This window comes from Gymnoscopelus microlampas (genome assembly GCF_963454915.1).
Source record: "Gymnoscopelus microlampas genome assembly, chromosome: 8".
NCBI lineage: Eukaryota > Metazoa > Chordata > Actinopteri > Myctophiformes > Myctophidae > Gymnoscopelus > Gymnoscopelus microlampas.
In genome coordinates, this window is record NC_139945.1 from 22,989,860 (window position 1) to 23,011,196 (window position 21,337).

General features: G+C 42.7%; 2 protein-coding genes across 2 annotated transcripts in view; both read left to right on the forward strand.

The window, feature by feature from the left end:
• The window catches only part of ostn (osteocrin), a 22,863-nt gene extending 3,638 nt beyond the window's left edge, over nt 1-19,225 (forward strand). The window contains exons 2-5 of the mRNA XM_084064315.1: nt 1,019-1,111; nt 13,375-13,586; nt 14,266-14,398; nt 15,256-19,225. Coding sequence (XP_083920441.1) covers nt 1,019-1,111; nt 13,375-13,586; nt 14,266-14,350 — 390 coding nt within the window. The 3' untranslated portion in view covers nt 14,351-14,398; nt 15,256-19,225. The remainder of the gene's footprint in view (nt 1-1,018; nt 1,112-13,374; nt 13,587-14,265; nt 14,399-15,255) is intronic.
• Nucleotides 4,813-6,372, forward strand: LOC311050037 (uncharacterized protein; the record flags this gene model as incomplete). Its single annotated transcript, XM_084064004.1, has 1 exon — nt 4,813-6,372. One exon carries the CDS (start codon nt 4,813-4,815, stop codon nt 6,370-6,372), a length of 1,560 nt encoding a protein of 519 aa, XP_083920130.1.
• Nucleotides 19,226-21,337: the final 2,112 nt, after the last annotated feature.

Below are 21,337 nucleotides of genomic sequence, written 5' to 3' on the forward strand. Positions count from 1 at the left end.
GCGGCCATAGCTGAATGGTAATAGCAGTAGTTCTCAAACTTTTTCGTTCATAGCAAGGACCCCCAAATTGATATCAATTTGGCCGCGGACCCCCACCTGAAAATGTTTTGTGTCAGGCACCCCCAGAAGAGAAGATCTATGTAAAAAAATATTCAAAAGTTTCCAGACATTTTCGACATTTTTCAAAAACCTTAAAAAATCGCAGATGTTCAAGCTTGCTGTGAGCTTGTACTGTACATCTTACTTTGGTACTGTAAGGTATATTTTACAGGCCTTTTACTTGTCCCAGCGCTGCCTATAAAGCACTTTGAGCCCCACTCCTTATATGTCAGGTGTGGTACCAATAAACCTTATTGTTTTTATTAATATCATTGACTAAATTCATTATTATTGACTCCGTCAGGTCATCAGATGATGCCCCTCCCTCGCACCCTATGTCTAGTCATAATATTATAACTTCCTGTGCGTAGCCCAGCGTTCCTGCTGTTTGTCTGGGCGTTGCTCACAGCACCCCGATCACTGTGTTTTCACAGATGGATTGTGGGTAAAGGTAAATAAGGAGAGAGTCTGGATGAATGAAACCTGACAGGACCCACCGGACACACAGATAGAACTCACACACACACACACACACACACACACACACACACACACACACACACACACACACACACACACACACACACACACGCACACAGTGGATGGATGGATGGATATGTACATTTATTTTGGAGCAACAGAAAGCTCCTGTTGGGTCAAGGGATTTTGTGTTGTGTATTGTATATTTTAATGCGTTTTTTTAATTCAAGGATTTTCGACTATTGTTTGGACACAATTGTGTCAATAAAGTAACTACAGTAACTAACTAACTAACTACAGTAGGTAGGTAGGTACAGACAGACCGATCCTACATCAATAGGCTATATGCGAATATCGACTAAAAAATGTACATTTTTGAAATGTATTATATGGAAGACATATCATATTACATGTAAAGTAGTGTATATATTCTTTGTAGATGCTGGGCTGTGTTCTGCTGTCCTGTATCCTGTCTGTCTCTCTACTCGACTGCCGTGTGGACTGTCTCCACATCGCCCATGGAATACCACAGGTAACACACGCACGCACGCACGCACACACCCACACACCCACACACCCACGCACAGACACACAAAGAGATGGCTGTTACCTTCTGATTATCCTTAGAAATATGAAAGATGAAGATGAGAAAGTTGCTCATATAAAAGTCTTTATCAGGTTTTAAGTTTTGTTTGTTTGTTTCTTTACGAGATTTTTTGTATACCCGACATACAGATGAAAAGACAAGTCTGAGGTTTAACGCTAACCTGGAATGTTTCATTGTAAGACATCGCCATTCACAAAATGATGATATATACAGTATACCGTCTCTGTATGTGGAGATAAGAGGCTTCTGCCCGACAACAGCGATATGCTATATACAGACAGTAGGCTGTATACCCTGTGTTCCCTCTGAGGGCGGGGTGGGCTCTGTTTGTTTGTCTCTTTATGTGGCTTCTTCTATTGCACAAAACAACTAACTATGACTTCTAAACAAATTTGTCAACAACATAAAATACCATAGCCTCTAAAAATGGAAATACTATTCAAAGATTTGAATGAATCGATACTGTGTGACCTCCAAAAATAAATTAAATATCACATGCTAAATTATTACTTCCAAAACTCCAGAGTCCAGTCATAGAGTGTAGTAACGACATAGCCTTGTTCACGTTATCGATAGTCTCTCAAGTCTCTCTTCCACAATATTCAAATTATTATCCTATCCTATATTAAAATTGGCTAATGGGAGGCGGGCGGACAGACCTCTGACTTCACTCTGACTCAGCCATAACCATATCAGGATTTCCCAATGCAGCTACGCCCAAATATGGAGTGTGTTGTCTAACCTCAATGTGTCGTCATGGCATCAGGAGCAAAACAAATCAGTTCCATGGGCACAAAAGGGGGCATGCCCATATATGGGCATACACTGATGACATCAGCGATCTCCATATACTGTATGGGCATAAAAGGAACATGGACTGGCAGATACAGAGATCCGGTTGTCCAGAGCCACAGATCCAACCGCTATGCCCATACAGTATGTGGTCATGTGCATATAGGCCTATATGGGAGGACCCACTTCAAACCTGCCGCGTGCAGTGGCAAGGACACGAGGGCGTGCGGTGCCCGCCATCGAGCAGTTCGAATATCCAGTTGTCCAGAACCGCTGATCCAGCCAATATACCCATATGTGGACATTCCAATATATGGGCATATACTGATAATATCAGGGCTCTCCAAATATGGGCAAAAAAGGGACAAGGACTGACAGATACAGATATATGGGCATAAAAGGGATACGTACAGACAGACAGATACAGAGATCTCCATATATGGGCACAAAAGGGACACAGACAGACGGGTACAATGGGTACCCTGACAAAGCCCCCGACACTATGACTCAGGCATCCGGGGGTCCGGGGATCCCCAGGGGTCCTTGAGGGGGTTCTAGGGGGTTCCCAGCCAAATGATTGTTAGTTAGGAACCAAATGGACCTCTATGGTTCTGTAACTCCAAAAGTGTACAAAAGAAACCAAATGTGGACCCGTTAAATGTTTGAGAATCACTGCTATAACTGTAAATATCTTCTCTTCTCCCTGGCATATGTTTTCAAATGGGAGTTTACAGGCTAATATGTGTCAATTTGGGGGTCCTTGACATAAATAAGTTTCAGAACCACTGATTTATACGCAACCGCAAGGGCAAAACAGAAGTGTGTGTGTAGGGGGGGGGGGTACAGGATAACCCCATTCATCATGTTAAAGTCCAGATTTTGTCTGCGCAATTTTGTTTCATCACGTCCAATTTCACTTGTTTATCCTGCGTCCTGTAGATTTGTTCTCTGCTGATTGGATGAAATTGTAATCCTGAACTGAAAATGTATTACTCCACCTAGTCAGTGCATGGAGAAGCCTCCAGTCTGAATGGCCCTGTGTGGGCTGTTCAAGGTCAGCCAAGGGTCAGTATAAAATAACATGTCCCATTGGGCGCAAACACAGCAGTGGAGTTCATCTAGCTGGTTGCCAACACGCTGCTCATTGGCTGGGAAATTGATCGGGATGGAAGGTCAAGTGGGGTGACGATGGAGCCTGGATGGTAGTGAAATGCAAAACTACCTAATACTGTATTGATTGATTGATTGATTGATTGATTGAATACTTTATTAGACAGAAATGTAAACAGCATATGGTACAGTAAGACATTAAAGCTAAAAGGATAACACTAAGGTCCTTGGTACTTGTTTCCATTGTGGTCCTATGTATTCAATTCATCAACATGTATGTAGCCACGTAGTGTCAACTGTCGAACACTACAAACTTACTTGAATTTAGTATGCATCCTACATACTATTTAGCAATAATAATAATATCTCAGATGTATATAGCGCCTCGGGCATACAAAAAAGTAATTTGGCATACTAAATAGTATGTTAGTAGGCCTTATGTGATTTCAGACACCTAGCCTATAAAATTGATGTTTTTTTTAATTTTCCTGAATACTATTTAGTATACTAAACTTTTGGATATACTAAAAAGTAATTTGCCGTACTAAATAGTATGTTAGTATGCTATTTCGGACGCAGCTTCTTGAATTTAGTATTTAGAAGCTACTAAGCAGAAGAAAGTAATGAACTATTAATTGAGTTAGTATGTTAGTATGCGATTTCGGACGGGGCCTTTGTGTTGTAGGCGAAAATGACGCTGAAGGCGCATGCACTCAGTTTCCTTTCCCTGGCATGTCCATGACATCATATTGATGAGGTCATATTGATGAGGTCATATTGATGAGGTCAGTCAACTCCAGATTTGGACAGGGTTTCAGCACGATTTGAGCCCCACTGACTTACAGTACATTGTTTTAAAATTGTATTCAATTAAAAAGTATATAAAAAACTAAATGTACTTTGTAATAATGTATACCTTTGAATACTTATATTTCTGAAAGCATGCACTTTTGAATACTTTAGTATTCTTAAAAGCAAGCACTTCAGTTCTTAAAAATTTGACTGAGCAAGTCTCACTTGTAGTTGAGTAATATTTGACCAAGAGTATTTCGTCTCTGTCAGGTGTAAACCTATATTTCCACTGTTACTTTTCAGGATTCAAATTCAAATGTAGCAAAAGTAGAATATCTAGCTTATTGTAGCTTATTGTAAGTCGCTATTGTAAGTCGCTTTGGATAAAAGCGTCTGCTAAATGACTGTAATGTAATGTATGATAAAGTAGGGTGTTAATTTATTTCAAAAAACACAAAAAGTTAAAATATGGAGATTTAATAATGGACGAATTATACTTTGACTCAAGCACTGTGAGTACCTCTGAATAACAGCGTGGCTTCATGTGATGTCATGTATGATGGCAAAAATGGCCTCTCGGTTTGAGTAACGTCATTGTGTATTCTACGCTATGACATCATCGTGCAATGACATCACAATCTCGTCATCACAACCACGTCCTTTAAAAAGAAGTGTTAAATAAAATGTAATTTAGTCCCTGGGATAGTTAGTGTCAGAATGGTGAATCTTTCCAGTTTCAATATACAGTGACCAAACAGAATTCTTAATTCAGTGCTAGAGGCGTAATGTCTTTTACTTTTAGCAACAAATCCACCATCTTGTACCACTTCACCTGAAGATCTGTTGAACAGACTGTAGCACAGGGATTTCCAGAGCCTGCCTGGGTTGATATTAAGAGAATCAGAGGAAGATCCTGCTTAAGGGGCACCATCATGGCCGGACAAATGCAAGAAGGTTTTGGCTGTGCCATAACCAATCGGTTCGAACATTTATTGGACGACGAGTCAGACCCGTTTGAGCTGTTGAAGATAAAGAAGGAGGCTGCTGTTCCTGGTACCGCCAAGACTGGAGCCCAGAAAAAGGACTCCCTTGAAGACAAGAAGGAGACCCAGGCAGTGCCTCTCAAGAAAGATGGTGGCCCGCGACAGAGGATGGATCGAGGGCCCGAGGGCGAGGGTCCCAGGTCCAGGACGGGTGGTAGACCCTATGGTGATGGTCCCAGGTCCAGGATGGGTGGCAGGCCTGAGGGCGAGGGTCCCAGGCCTAGGATGGGTGGCAGGCCCGAGGGCGAGCGTCCCAGGGCCAGGATGGGTGGCAGGCCCGAGGGCGAGGGTCCCAGGCTGAGGATGGGTGGCAGGCCCGAGGGCGAGGGTCCCAGGCCCAGGATGGGTGGCAGGCCTGAGGGCGAGGGTCCCAGGCCCAGGATGGGTGGCAGGCCCGAGGGCGAGGGTCCCAGGCCCAGGATGGGTGGCAGGCCTGAGGGCGAGGGTCCCAGGCTGAGGATGGGTGGCAGGCCCGAGGGCGAGGGTCCCAGGCCCAGGATGGGTGGCAGGCCCGAGGGCGAGGGTCCCAGGCCCAGGATGAGTGGTAGGCCCGAGGGTGAGGGTGGCAGGTCCACCCAGGTCAGCCAGAGGGGAGAAACTCGCCCCCCTACAGACAGTAGTCTCTCACGTCACGTTGCGTCGGCGATGCCTGCTGGTGAAGGTGCTGAGAAAGCAGAGGGAGGTGAATTCTCTGTGGAGAATCTTGTTGGTGAAAGGCCCATGAGAGGACGTGGAGGTGCCAGGGGCGGCCGCGGGGGCAGAGGACGTGGCGGCATGGGCCGTGGCGGTGGTTTCGACTCCCGGAGTAGACAGGAATTTGACCGACACATTAGCAGCGATACATCCCCGAAAAGTGAGAAACGTGGTGGAAGTGGATCTCACAACAGGGACACTGACAAGGATGACATGAACCAGGTTAACCAGGAGCATCTGCCCGCAGACTCCAAGAACAAGGACAATGAGGTAGAAGTGAAGAAGGAGGAGGCCCCCAAGGAGATGACTCTGGACGAATATAAAGCCATGCAGGAAAAGGAGCGCGCCAAGATGGAGTTTAACATCCGCAAGGTCACCGAGGACACAGATTGTGAGAAAAGATATGTGCTGCACAAGTCCAAGACGGAGGATGAGAAGAAAGCCGGTACTTCTGAGGTAATCACGTGTAGTGATGAAGCAGAAGAGCCTCCTAAAGCAGAGGACGAGTACCACTTCCGGAAGCCAGCCAATAACATCACGTCCCGGATAAAGATCAACTTTGGAGACTCGAGTCGTCCAGATCGCGGCCGTGGGGGGCCCCCTGGTGGCAGGGGAGGCCGTGGGCGAGGCGAGGCCCGTGAGCCTCGCGATCGTTTCTCTGCTAGGGTGCCCCGTGGTGGAGGATGGAGCGACACGCCCAGTGGACTGTCTGTGCCCAACGTGGATGACCCCGAGGCCTTCCCAGCCCTGGCCTAAGGCCTATGACCTCGAGATCTTACAAGTCCACAGGAGCCTCCTAGGCACCTCCACCAGGAGGCTTTCCTTTTCAGCAAGATTTCAGGACAGTCATCATTATAATTATGACACTCGCCTTTTAGGACTGAATTTTACCATAAAAAAAATGTACAAAGAAAAAAAGAAAAGAAAAGAACATCCCCTGCTTTGGAGTATCTTATTAATAGAGCTCTTATACTTGGAAACAAAGTAGCGAGGATGTTTTCATAGTCATACAGTATGTTTTTTTTTTTTAGGCTATGCATTATGGATGGTTTGAAAAGATCTTTGGGCCCAGGGGGGTGTCCTGCCTCACATGGGGCCTCACCGGGTCTCTACCGCACATGGGACGCGCCGCTAGCGTCGCAAGAGACCAGGGCAACCGATAATGATTATTTTTTTCCTGTCTCTGCAGTAGCAACGGGCGGTGTGTCTAGAGTATTAAAAAAAAACTCCAGTTGAGTTGGCATGTGATTGGTTGTTATTAACTTGGATCCGGGGAGCTGTTAGTTGCTGAACTAACTCCTCGGTCAAGAACCACACACCAATCTCCATCCTGGCGTTTTCCTGAGTGTCACTGCCATGGATGTTCTTGCCAATGTTGATGCAGAGGTCTCCATGGATGCTGCCAGGCTTCCCACTCAGTGGGGTTGGACTCATCCAGCATCACCCGTCTGCCCATCTTCCCAATGTACATGTACGTCAGGTTCCAGGCAGTGCTTCTTCATGTCATCCTCAGAGGAATGACATGGATGAATTTAGCAGCAACCACCCCTGAAGCTTTTCTGTTCAAACTGCCGGCCGGTAAAGACATTCCGGCCGTGTCCCTAAAACCGGCGTGTTTGCAGCTCCCAATCGTAATGCATTATGCACACGTGACATGCACCAACACACTTTTTTTTTTCAGGCATCATGTGCCTTCCATTATATGATGTAACCTAAAGTACACTGCACTGTTAATAAACAACAGAATTATTCTACAAAAATGGACATAACAAACCCCACAAAAGTAATACCCCACACTGAATTAAGCACATGCTATTATTGTCAAGCAGACACTATTATGATGTTTCTCATCACATCAGCAGGAAAATTATGAATGCAAGCATTTCCCTCCTAGCTTTCCTTGCAGTACTGTCTTTGTAATCCAAGGAGCCCTGCTGCTGCCGGTAGCTGATACCCATCTCAGCTTCAAAATAACTTTGAACCCTTTCTTTCAATTGTTCTTTTTTCTTTTTTCAATAGTTTAGAATTTCCTTCATTTGTCTAGTCGTTGTCAAGTGTCAAATGCGCCAATGCACCCAAAATTGACATTCCACATAAGGTCACATAAATGACTGATATCAGCAAGCAGTTTAGCAATTTAAAGACAAAAGGAATTATCTATTCAGGTGTTTTTTCCCTATCAGGAAGACCAAGATACCTCATTCAATCCGCTCTTCATAGTGTACATATTTCCTCCAGTTTATCTGGGGGTAATGTGTTTCCGCAAATGTTGAAGAGGGTTTGACCTAACCGTTGGTTCTGACGTTACAATAATAAAAAAAACACGCCCCCACGGCCGTCTTGAGTGACCGATGCGTCCAAACCAAGGGGCCAGCCTGAGATTTTTACATTGACGCCAATACGGAAGAGACAGTTCATATGAATGGCCTGTAGTTTCGCTGTTTTACCCCTGCTGGTGTCAGAAAGAATTTATTTTAACACAAGCGGATGGTTTTTTGACAAACTTTAGACTAGATTTTCTTACCTTAATACATTTTTTTATAAATACTATATGCTTGCAGTCGCTAGTAAACTATGGTCCCATTTATTTTAAAATTGACGATAAGGTAGGCTATGCTCTGGGGGGGGGGGGGATGATTTGATTGACAAGCTACACAACCAATAGCATTCATTCCCCGCCCCCGCTTTTGATTGACAAGCTACCCAACCAATGGTCTGGTGTCATTCTGCAGGATATGACGCGATATGACGCGATAATGAAAGATGGCGGATTGCACACAGCTGAACAATCGGCTTCATTTACGGTCTGTAGAGTCTAGGGGCGTAACGCTGTCCATTCATTTTATACAGTCTATGGTCCAAACACGCCCCCCACAGCCGTCGTCTATACATAGAACATAGGCCAACGCAGGTATGTATCAAGTGATGACGCGAAGCAATTATTATACAATATACTCATATATGGAGCCGGCCCGACATACCCATACAAGGAGCAGGGTTGAAGAGACCTATGCACAGAGGCCGACATCATCTGAGCATGGACGGAACACACCGTATAATATCTTGTATTACAACTTATATATTACTAGATGTGTGGGCCACTTCCCCACACATCTATTTAAATCTATTCGAAAAATAAAATTAAAAGATAAATAATAATGAAGAATTATTAAAATAGTTGTTCCATCATCATTACCCTCAATGAAAACTTTGACAGCACTGGCTCTCTTTCCCCTTGAGAAGGCTGTGTAGAGTTGGCCATGAGCGAACACAGGCTGATGTAAGTAGATGATGGATATATTTTAAAATATGATGGACATATTAAAAAAGAAAAAAAAAGTAATAAAACATAATCAAAATAGTTCGGTGTAAACAATATTGTCAGTTGTTCCCTCATCATTACCCTCAATGTAAACTTTGACAGCGCTGGCTCTCTTTCCCCTTGAGAAGGCTGTGTAGAGTTGGCCATGAAGATGCCAACTCTGTCATTCTCTTGGCCTTGACCTTTATTGATGGTAACGGAGAAAGCTAACCTGACAGGGAACTGGCGTCTGCGAAATGTGAAGGGAAGCTCATCACTTCTGTCATGGTGAGGGATCCTTGGGAGGGATCCTTGGGAGGAAGATTCTTTCACCCTGATTTCAGTACAGTGTTGAAGGAGTTGTATATGGAATCTAAATAACTCTTGAAGAGTAATTTTGTCAGTGGTTGAGTTTGCATTAACTTTCATGACGGGATTATCAAGGCTGAAGCCATCATCTCCATGTGGTAATATCAAGGGATAGGCAGCTGGGTCATACATAGGGTGGAGTTCATGGATGTGTGTAGTCTCTCTGTGGTTAGCTGCATCAATTGTTGTTCTATACAGTACAATGTCCCTATGCTCTATCTGGTCTCCTGGTGCCACAATAACCACATCAGGGTTAAGGTGACATTTATTTGCCCCCTGTGAGCTTTTAGCCTTGAACACCATTTTGAGTTCCCGACTTGGGTTTGCATTGAAGATTTCAGCACCGGTTTGAAAGGACTTTACTAAACGATTGACTGTCTTTAACTCATCTTGAATCAAGGTCAATGTGTCTTTCGTAATATAAGTCCGTCTCCTTTTGCTTGATGAAGGCGGTTCTTAATTTCATTATCTTGATCAAAGACAAAGATTTGTGAGAATTTGGGCTTCTTTGTGCTGTCAGGAAAGATTGCAGATGGAGTAATGTGGTACATCTGGCCACTCATCTTGAATGGCTTTGGTCCTTGTCCTTTGAACCCCACTATCTTACCAGTGACGTTCTTGGAAGCCATTGATACTAAGCCATTATACTGCCTGATGTTGTCCATGAATTGTCTGGATTGGAGAGAGTCCCTGTCAAACAGAGATTGTAGTTTAAGAGGGGGGTCTATGAATGGCTGGAGTTAGATCTTTCCATACTGGCAACAGTCACGGAAGGACTTCTTACCAGCAGGACCTTTTGATGTTTCCCAAGGGAACATGACAGCATAGCATGAATTGCAGACACTATCCATAGTTGGTGTGTGAAAGTCAACTATTTCTGGTGTGGAGGTGTCCATGCTCTTCTGAAGTTTCTGTCCTTTTCTGTGGTCCTTTTACGCTTTACGCTCTTGCTTTTACAGCGTGTTGCGTTTAGATGTTCTCCTGCACGAAGCAAACGCTTGCGCTTGGCGTCTCAGGTCCGAAGGCCCATAGATGGTTTTCTTTTCCGTGGCATGGCTTTGTAAGAGATATTCATGAACTAGGACTTTGCTGGCCTAGTCATAGCTCTGTACACACGTCATGCGAAGTCCGGCCTCTCCGGCCTCTCTGGCCTCTCCTCTCCTCTTCTCTCCTCCCCTCCCCGCTTTGCTTTGCGGCCCTAACCTCTAGTCCCAACCTCCCAACCTTTCCAGCCTCCCAACCTCCCAACCTCGGTCATGTGATAAAGAGGTCAAACTTCCTGTATCTGGTTGCTATGGCAACCTGCCAGATCAGGCTGAGGGTCTGATAGGCAAATCAAAGAATCAATCAAGCGAGAGTCTGATCACTGATCGAGGTGGGGTAAGATGCCTAAATAATAGCCATAGCTCTAATCAACAGTCTGTGGCAGGTCTTGGAGGCATGTGGAGTGATCCTGTGCTTGCGAATCCTGGACGAACTTCGGAGCTTTTGTCAATTATAGTAGTAGGATTTTTATTGTAATTAATGTTTTATTGTCGCCAGGAGACTATGTTTTCACTTTCCGTCCCCCCCCCTCGGCCAAGCTAACATTGGTCAAGCCTCACGTGACACGTGACAATACGTTGAAAGTGTGTGCTCGGATTGGCTAGTGAGACGCATGACGTATAGCGGCCTATAAATAGATGCGTCACTTTGAAAGAGTCTTGGTCTCTTTCAAAGTGAGGTAAGACAGGAATAATCACGAAATGGCTGAGAGATGGCGGAGCAATACATTATGTAGACACACTGGTGTCATCACAATACGTAATATAAATAGCTTAGACAGGATTAATCAAGAACAGTACATTCCAGTACAAACTGATATCACAGTTGATGACAGTTGATAGCACGGTTCTGCTGGCGGAGACTTGTGCTCCGAGGAGCACATTTTCTAGTTCTTATTATTATAACTTCTGGCAACATTTATTGTAGCCAAAGTAATTTCATTTGATTGGAAAATAGGCCTACACAGACTGCCTTTGTCTGGAGAAAAAAAGGTGTTGTCTATGGTGCTGAAACCCTGACTGGCTTGTTTGCATTTACAATAAAAAAAAATGGACAAATTGTCCCACATTTGGGAGGGCCGGCGGGCCAGCAGGGGGTGGGTCACGTCTCTCTGACTGAGACATAAATAAATATAAAATATAGTAAAATTAGAATCACAGAGATTTGTTGACAATAATGGCCTAGAAGAGACAGGTGCGCGCTGTGCGCCCTGGCCGTCTCCACGAATCCATTGCAGCCTGTGCGCTCGTGCGGGTGGTTTTAGAATCCGCTGTGCGCTTTCCCAAAGCCACAGCCGTGTGTGTGGGCAGAATAGCAATTTGGGGGATATAGCAACAACACGCCCACAGGCACGCCTCCACCCGCAAATAACGGTGTCGGCATAATGGAGAACGGGTATAGCAGGTGCAGAATAGCATTTAGGGACAGCGCCAGCTCCCTTATCCGTATTTAACAGGTAATGGGTAGAAAATCGCGGGTAACGGTTAATGGGTAGAGGTTTAGCTTGGTCTGGAATAGGGCCATATGACTCAGACTGATCGGTGGTACGACATATGTGTGAGGGCCGCGTAGATGTGTGGACCGTGTAGCAGCCCCAACCTCTAGTAGAGAAAACTATTACTTGCTATCTAAATCACATTCTTAACACCTGTGGTTGAGGAAAAAATCTGATCTAAGAAACAGATACCTGATCTGCTGCTACTTTGCTCAAGACATTTGGCACTAATCGATCCAGCGAGACTAGCTCCAGATGGATTCTAGTTTTCTCTAGAGCCACACCCAAGATATTGACATACTATGACCTCCAAACATAAAACAAAAGTTTATTGTCACATCCCAAGTTTACAGGTGTAAATGAGTGGGTGAAATTATTTTCCATACACGCATTCATGAATTGCAGTTACAAAATAGATAATACGAAAATGTAAATAACAAGTCAACAATAGGGTCAGTGCCGTGTGTCCAAATGACGGCGTTCTCATGGGTAAGGCCGCGCCCCTTGAACCCAAACACGCCCCCACGGCCGTCTTGAGTGACAGCGATGCATCCAAACACGCCCCCCCCCCCCCCCCCCACAGCTGTCCTCATGAGAATATAGGCTAACGCTAATATCAAGGCGATGACGCGACGCAATTATTACTTATATTACATAAACGCCAGGTCGGCTACCATTCTTACTTCTTTTAGATCTACAGAATCATGCTAAGTCAAGTCTTTATTTGTCACTGTTTGCAGAAATGTATACAACCAGCAGAATGATTACCATCACATCATCACTGTGTCATAATTTTGGGTTAGATGGCTGGCTGTACACATGGTCAGGTCCAGTTGTAACCTTGTAGACCTAATCTGCCGAGGGCTAAAGTGCATGCCATTTTGCAAGAAATGATGTCAATGTCCTGATTATTAGTGTATCTGTAATTTCCATTGTAAAAATGGTGGCTTTTCAAATGACAGGAAACCAATAAAATATACATTTAAACAAACCTGATAGGCCTACAAGTCCATAATTATATTTTTTCAATTTGTAAAAAAGAATAAGTAAAAGTACCTCACTCTCTTGTGCAAGTAAGAGACATTACTGAAGCTTTCCCTGTGCTATCTGTAACTATTTGAATGTCATGACATCATGTTGACAGGATCATAAGCAAATCTGGAGCCTTAATTGTGGAACTCCATATTTGGTCAAATATTTGGGTGACATACATGCATGAACTATGGATTGATGGATGGATTGAAGTGATATCATCAATATGATATCACTTTTGGCCAAATATACAGTTTGGGCAATATTAAGCCAGTACTGTATTCCAGTATGTATTGTATGTATATAGATACATATTAAACCAGTATTGTTTGCTGTTTAAATGTGTCTACTCTATATACTGGAATACAATACTGGCTTAATATTGCCCAAACTGCATATTTGGGAAATATAATCCAGTATTGTATTCCAGTATATCAACACATATTAAACCAGAATTGTATTGTATTCCAGTATATCGACACATATTAAACCAGTATTGTATTGTATTGTATTCCAGTATATAGACAGAGGAGTGCCGCTGCAGCCCCGCCCCACAGCAGAGAAGACGGGGGAGGAGCTATCAGCTAAGCTCCTCCTACTGGACCACATGGTACGAATGGAGAACGACGTCATGGAGCCAAAGAGGAAGAGGAGTTTCCCCGGCAACAACACGCCGCTAGACCGCCTGTCAATCAGCTCCATGGAAACCAAACAGGGGACAAAACAGAGGTAAAGTAAGGCACTGGTTCTCAACATTGGGTTCGGAGCATAGACTGTAAAAAATATGGTCGAAGGGAGCCCCATTGGTTTCTACAGAGCTGTCTTGAAAGCACTTTTCCTGCCCGCCATCTTTGAACTTCCGGTCCCAAAAAGAAACTGGAAACGACTGCTATTGGCTGCAACCGCAGCGAGGGCGGGTCTTCACTCTGTAGAACTAGTAGAAGCCCTAGAAGCATAAATGTTTTAATCAATGGGACCATAATTTACTAAACTCATGTCATGGTATTCATTTTAAAAAGACTTTAAACTAGCGTTTGAAAACATAAAGTGTTTCAAGTGTAAAGTCAAGAACAAATCTAAGTGTAAACAATCAAGTGTAAAGTCCGGCCAAAACCTCGTTCACTTGTATTGAGAGTAAATTCTTCTGGAGCCTGCAGGAGGTGAAATAGCAAGATCTGCTGGGCCATTAACGGGAACTGCACCGTTAAGAGATTCAGGAAGTGGGCTTCAAATCCAGCGTAGATTCCTTGGCGCCTGGTTCGGGGACTACCAGGGGTCCCCAAATGGCCCCTTATGGGTCTGTAATTCTGAGAGTGTACAAATGAAACCAAATGGACCCGTTCGTACACTCTCAGAGTTAAATAAACACTGAGGATTGTGTACATTAGAGATTAAACCTGTCTTGCAGGAAGGTGTTAGAGTCCCCAAGACGACGGGTCAACGTACCCATCGACAGGATCGGCATCAGTCGTCTACCCAACAGCCGAGGATAGGCCACACCCCCTCGGTTAACTGGCTCCCCGCTGCCCTCCGGTGGACAGGTAGAGTACTGCATAACCTCATACAGACACTATACAGTAGATCAGGCCCCTTAGTTGAGAGAGAGAGATGAAGCAGGGACCCTATATTGTATACAATTGTGTTGCAGATTAAACTTTTTAATAGATTTCATAGATAGCTTCACAGACTTGTTTGACAACACTATCATCAGTGTTGTGTAAATTAATGTTTTTTGTTTGTTTGTTGTAAAATTTCAAGGAACAGGTTGGATTCACGTTAATGTGTATTTTTAGACATTTAACCACTTACACCATCAATACTTGTACACTTGACATATGGCTCTGTACTTGGTCTACTCTTTTTTTTACCTCCACACCAGACCTCTTCACCAAAAATCTGCAAGCTCACAATGTGTCGAGCTGAGACGCATTATGAGCTTGTAGATCTACTATTTTGGCAAATGTTTCCCCCTGGAATAGGCACTGGGATGCTAGGGTTCAAGTGGTTAATGTACAAAAAAATCACACCCTGTGTGAAGGTAGCGGCGCCTTTGATACATTATGTCATCGATATGTGTTTATAATGTGTTTATAGCCATGTGTCACGTGAAGCTTGACCAATCACTTTGTTGACGGGTCTGACCAATCAGAACGTTGACGGGTCTGACCAATCAGAACGTTGACGGGTCTGACCAATCAGAACGTTGACGGGTCTGACCAATCAGAACGTTGACGGTGAACACGGACAAAGTCAGGTAGAGCAGGATCCGCTCTATACCTAAAGGTATAGAGCGGCTAGCGCCGCTAAAAAAAGGTTCCTATCACACAAAGATTTGGCAGCCCCCCTCCCTGTTGAAGAACCATATAGTAGATTCATGTTCCTTTATTTGTCTTCTCAGGAGATTCATCACAGATGCATGAAATGCACATCAGTAGCCAACAACCAACCAATCACCTGCCTTCACCCGCCTCCTCCTGCACCACCACCACCACCACCAGCCCACACACACACACACACACACACACACACACACACACACACACACACACACACACACACAAATGCACGAAAGCACGCACACACACGCAGGCACGCACGCACACCATTTAACCTTATAGCCTGCGGGAGCAGGTTTTATATTCACACACATGCTCACAGCTGACTGGAGGTAAACGCAGCTCTGCCTCGACGCTGCTTGTTGTCAATCTGAATGTGACTCGACTCCACAGTCTGTCTAGAATACTGTCTCTAATAGTCTTCATCCAGACTGGATTAACACAGTGACACACAGTCTGTCTAGAATACTGTCTCTAATAGTCTTCATCCAGACTGGATTAACACATTGACACACAGCCTGCCTATAGGGGCTGGGCTGCTAGTACAGACACTAATGCTTCAATTAAAGGACTTCACCCCCAAAATGATCAGTTGCTCACCCTGTGAAGCCTTGGAATTGATGGAGAATATTTATTTGTGTTGCATACCTTCAAAATGAAACGAACACTTAAAAAAAAACAAAAAACGATAAAAACATGAAAAAATAAATAATAAAATAATGATTATAATGATGAGTCCAGTATTAACAAAAGTAAAACTAAATTAAATAAATCTGCTAATAAACTCCAACATAGCTTTCAGAGAATAAATTATCCAAGTGTATTGTTTCCAGTCTGTGTCCTTCACTCCTTTTCACTCCGTCCAATTACATCTAAAACACTCACACGCATTTGTTGCGGAAATGTTACACTTCCGGTGTAAACAATGTCACACACAATCTAGGACATAAGCTAAGCCTGGGTGTGCCTAGTGAGGTTCAACATGAGTTGAGTGAATCCTGAACCCCTCCCTGACTCTCCATCCAATGAGTCCAGTAACTGTGAATACAACAACGCTCGCCCCAAAACACACTCAACCTTTTGATTCAGGAGTTTCTACAAATATTGGTAATTTGTAAATACAATAAATGATTTTGTGTAAAACTTTATTTATTTATTTCAATGATAGTTAAACTATGTATTAACAATACAAATCATCTATAGCCCTTAAATTCAATTACTTACGTTATTTCTGTGAACTTAAAATTGTTGTTTTATTTGATGGCCTTGCTGCCCCTGACCTCTGTGCCCTCAAGAAAACACTAAAGGCCTTGCCCCTAAAAATGACAAGTCCAGGCCTGTTTTTTAAACAGTAAAGTTGTAATTAAAGTTCAGTGTTTTGGATGTAATGAAGACACTGGATTACAAGAGACTTGGAATATACCCTGAGAGATGTATTGGAGTTTATAAAGAGATTTTTGACCGTGTGTGTGCGCAAAACAAGGCAGTCCTATAATCACTCACTCCAAAATGGAGGCCCTTCATTTCATCTTTATACCCACCGTAAAAGGGGCGTGGCAGGGCGCGGCTGTAAAAAGGCTAAAAAAGCCCTTTACGGCTAAATGTGGGCGTGAGCTTTGATGAAGTAGATGGAGGCAGCAGGCCTTGTGGATCTGAGCCACCTCCCACAGACATACAGCCACTGTCACACTGTCACCACAGTCATTATACATGACAAAACTTATAAAGGACTAACGGTGCCGACCTCGAGTCTGTCTGAGTCACACCAGTCATAACTGAATATTTTTATATCAATTAATTTCTTGTTTTCAATTCATCATCATTCACTGTGAAGGAATGTGACAAAAACAAAAACTTCTCCGTGAATGTAAGGCTTCAACAGGGTGAGTGATTTGAATTTCTTTTGAAGAAAACAAACATTTTGGAGGTGAAATATTAATTTAATTTATGCTTCGTCGTACGACGGTGTCACGCGCCGAAAATAGCCGGTCTAAAGCTCACGACACGTTCAGTGTTGCCATGTCTGCTTACTATTAGCGACTTTGGGCTAGTTTTTCTGTAATGTCTGTAGTTTGTGGGTTGCGGTTGTTTTTCTAAACTGTAGTTTGTTTTTGAGCTTGTTTCCTAATGTAGTTTAAACCAGTGGTTCCCAAACATTTTGACCCCCAAATTAATATATTTGTCCACCCATCTAAAAATATTTTGTGCCAGGGACCCCCATACCAGATTTGTGTTGTTAAAATATTTCAAAGAATATTCAAAATGTGTCACTTTTTTAAAATATTTTTTGAAAATAGCCGATTTACAAGCTCACAACGCGTTGCATTGCAAGGCATTGTGAGCTTGTAGATTGGCTATTTTCAAATATCCAACGTATATGTTTAAAGTGCTCAGGTAGCCTAGTCACTTCTTTTGGGTTTGCTTTCATAGACCTCGTTGCTTATTTCTCTCGCAGAATCTGGCAATAGTGCACGCGTTGTGAGCTTGTACGACGAAGTATAAATCAGGCATAATGGGATTACATGTAATGTAATCAAACGTGATTGTGATTTTAATCGTAATATAACTTTTATATAAAGAAAATAGAACATGACGTGATTACGCTGATGTGTTGTTGGGAAGGTGCCTGTCAGTGATCGTAAAAATGTTCTTAGATTATGAATACTTGTGAAAACAAAACAAGAAAACAAATTACTTTTTGGATTACTCTCAAGAATGTTTGACAAAGACAGATACGTTGGTGACTCATCAGTTGGTCTACTGAACACATCTGAAAGTAAAGGGATTTTCATTTTACTACTTTAAAAGGGAATAATATTTTTGTTAACTTAAGTGTTAAATAGCTGTATATTCTGATAGTAATCACTGCTGTAGAGTGTTTGTTCAGTAATAGGGGTCTCCCGTCTCCCCATCTCTCCAGCACATTTGTAAAACAGAAAATACATTTTCAGGTTGGGATACCAGTTTTATCCAACCAGGAGAGAGAACCCCACGAAGATAATGTATCAGCTTCAATGTTATACTTACATTTTTGTCTGCTATTTTGTTTTATTTTTTCAGCACTTTCGATTTCACTAGTTTTTCCTGTGCCATATTATGCATGAGTTCTCTCTCCTCCTGATTGGATGAAATTGGTATCCTGACTTAACAGCTGGAGAGACAGGGAGACTTGGCCATTACTGAACAAACACTATAGCAATGATTATCGGAATATAGTTACACCATTAACCTTTTAATAATTATCATTTTATTTAAACACATACCACATACACCCCCTTTGAGCAAAGTGATAGATTACATTTTGCCTTTTGGTCACCATTTTGACATTGTAATAGTAATTTTTGTAACTCACCTAAACCCAGTCACAGCACACCCTAAAAGTAACCAGGCATTATCTGATTACATTACAGAATATGAGCGCTCCGATTAATCTAAGGAATGTGATCTACTGGATTACATTGAAGATTACATTTTGCACATAACATTCACAAGAGCTTACACTTACTACCCAGTCCCCAGCACCTCACATCTGGACATAATGTAATCCAAGAAGTAATTAAGTAATCTATAATGGTGTAATCTATAATGGTAATCAATAATGTGTAAAGGTGTATTTTTTTTAGAACCTTGCTGTTTGTCTAATCTAGGGATAGGACGATATGAAAATTACATGTCACGATTATTGTGGCAAATATAATCGCGATAATCAAAATATGCTTAAAATTTAAAATGCCACTTTGGTTATACCACTTGAACCCCCATCCCTATTCTGGGGCGATTGAGTTGCAACACGTAGTGAGTTTGTAGATCGACTATTGGCAAATCGATTTGTGTGGAGTGAAATAAGAGCGTATACCAAATGCGCTCTTTACATGTCCGTTTTATCAAGTATAGAGGGTTTAAGTGGTACTGAATTTGCAGCTCAACAAATGCTAATGCTTCCTTATGACAATTTCACGACATATTGAAATCTCTGCGATAAGATTATTGTGAGTGGTTTTTGATCATGAAAAACAATAATAACGATTATCGTCCCACCCCTAGTCCAATCTGAACTCTTCTTTTGTTTCTGTGTGAATCCAGTGCTGTGTTCTGTGTTTTAATGCGTGTTACCAGCTGACAATACAACTACACAATAAAAGAATATACTCATTCAATGTTCAATGTTTTCCTTTTTAGGTGAAAGACCAAATATGTTTTTGTTTCTTCAATTATTGCAGTTTAAATGTCAGGAAATTCTATCAAGCACTACTACAATATTGGACAAGTAGGCTACTATTAATAGTGTACTACTACTACTATTGAAAGTACTATTAAAAATACTGATTATACAGTACCAGTACAATACTACAACCAATGATAAGAGTACTAGAAAGTACCACTATTATTAGTGCAAGCACTAGTACATTACTACAAGCACTATTACCAGTATCTTCCAGTATAGTAGTGGTAATGACATTACTACTGCTAACAATACATAAGGACCCCACTCCTTTGGGGTATATAGACTTTTTGGTAACACTTGCTACCCAGACCCATTGAAAGAGAGAGTTACGTCATGCTCTGATCTCGCCACAAGAGGGGGTGTTGCCTCCTGTAGTTCCAAACATTGCAACTTCCTCATTGAGATAGAAAGAGAACTTCCGCATTCTTTTCTTACAATGGGAGTCTACGCTAGTGTCGCCACTCTCAAAGTTATATCACGCTGTTGCTACCCATGTCTTATATTACCCATGTGTTATAAACATTCTTATAATGCATTATGATCTGCTTATACAAATTACCACTTAGTGACTTAAAGGGATAGTTCACCCCTAAAATGACTTGTTTTCTATCGATTACTCACGCCATGGAGACTTTCATGGATTCATGGATATTTTTTTGTTTTTGTCGCATAAGCCAATAATTTCATGACGAGCAGTGGGTTGCAGCAGTGGTAGGAGACACAAAGAGTGCCCTTTAAAGTGACTTATAATCACGGTATAATGCATTTGAACAGTGATCATTATGCATCATGACAGTGATTATAAGGTATAACAACTATGAGAATTACCATGCGATGGGTTAAATCCAAGACAAAAAAAGAAAGAACCACCATCTTCGGATTATTTCCCGTATTTGCGTGAAGTAGGCGGCTGCCTTTTTAGGAGACCGGAAGCAGGTTGGAGTCAATTCATGCCAATGGGAGAGTGAACGTGAACACAGCTTCTGAACCATTCTTTAGCCCCATGGTCACTGAACTAACTATTGGACCCGATTGTCACAGGCCACACAATCTTCCCAAGATTTAATACTAAAATGGCTTTTTTTCAGGGAGACAAATCAGGAGAAAATCTATTCATTATAGACCTTTCTCTGTGCCAGCAACACTCTCGCGGGATCTAACACCAGTAAACATAGGACGTTAGCGAGATCTGCTGTGACCCTGCGTTTTAACAGCGGGCAATACTGGGCGATTCTCGGGCGATATTGCCCAAAATATAAAGAAAGTCTATGAGAGCCGGCGATCGGGCGAAGCCGGGCGATATCGTCCAAAAGATGGATTTTCTTTATCTTTTTGGGCGATATCGCCCGGCATCGCCCAGAGTTGCCCGCTGTTAAAACGCACCGTCAGACTTGGGAGACCATTTGGGTCTCCCAAGTCAGCTTGAGGATTTGTGTACCGTTTCGCCTCTAGTGTCTCCAATTGGGATGGTCCAGAGACATAAGGAGAGTTGCGTCACTTCCGTTCACTTCATAGGGCCAGGTCTTCTTCATAGACTTCTATTGGCGAATAGTGACAAAGCTCTGAACCGGAAATGTACGGAATGCACTAGAGTCTATGAGCGTTTGCGTTTGTCACCATTTCGAGTTTACATGAACCATGTGACTGGCGCCATTTCTGCCCCCTCATTGACTTAACTGTCCAATAGAAGGCTCTGGGATGGTCTATCTTCATAAATTAACCATATTTGGGTTAACCGAAAAATAGCAGATATACAAGCTCACAGAGTGTCACTTTGTGCCGCGAGCTTGTATATCTGCCATTTTTGAAAAATCTTCAAAGTGTGAGAACTACTGATTTAGAGGGCATTTGTAGAATCGGCTTTAGGTCTAATATAATATTTCCCCACAGTAAAATAACAAAATACAATCAAATCAAAC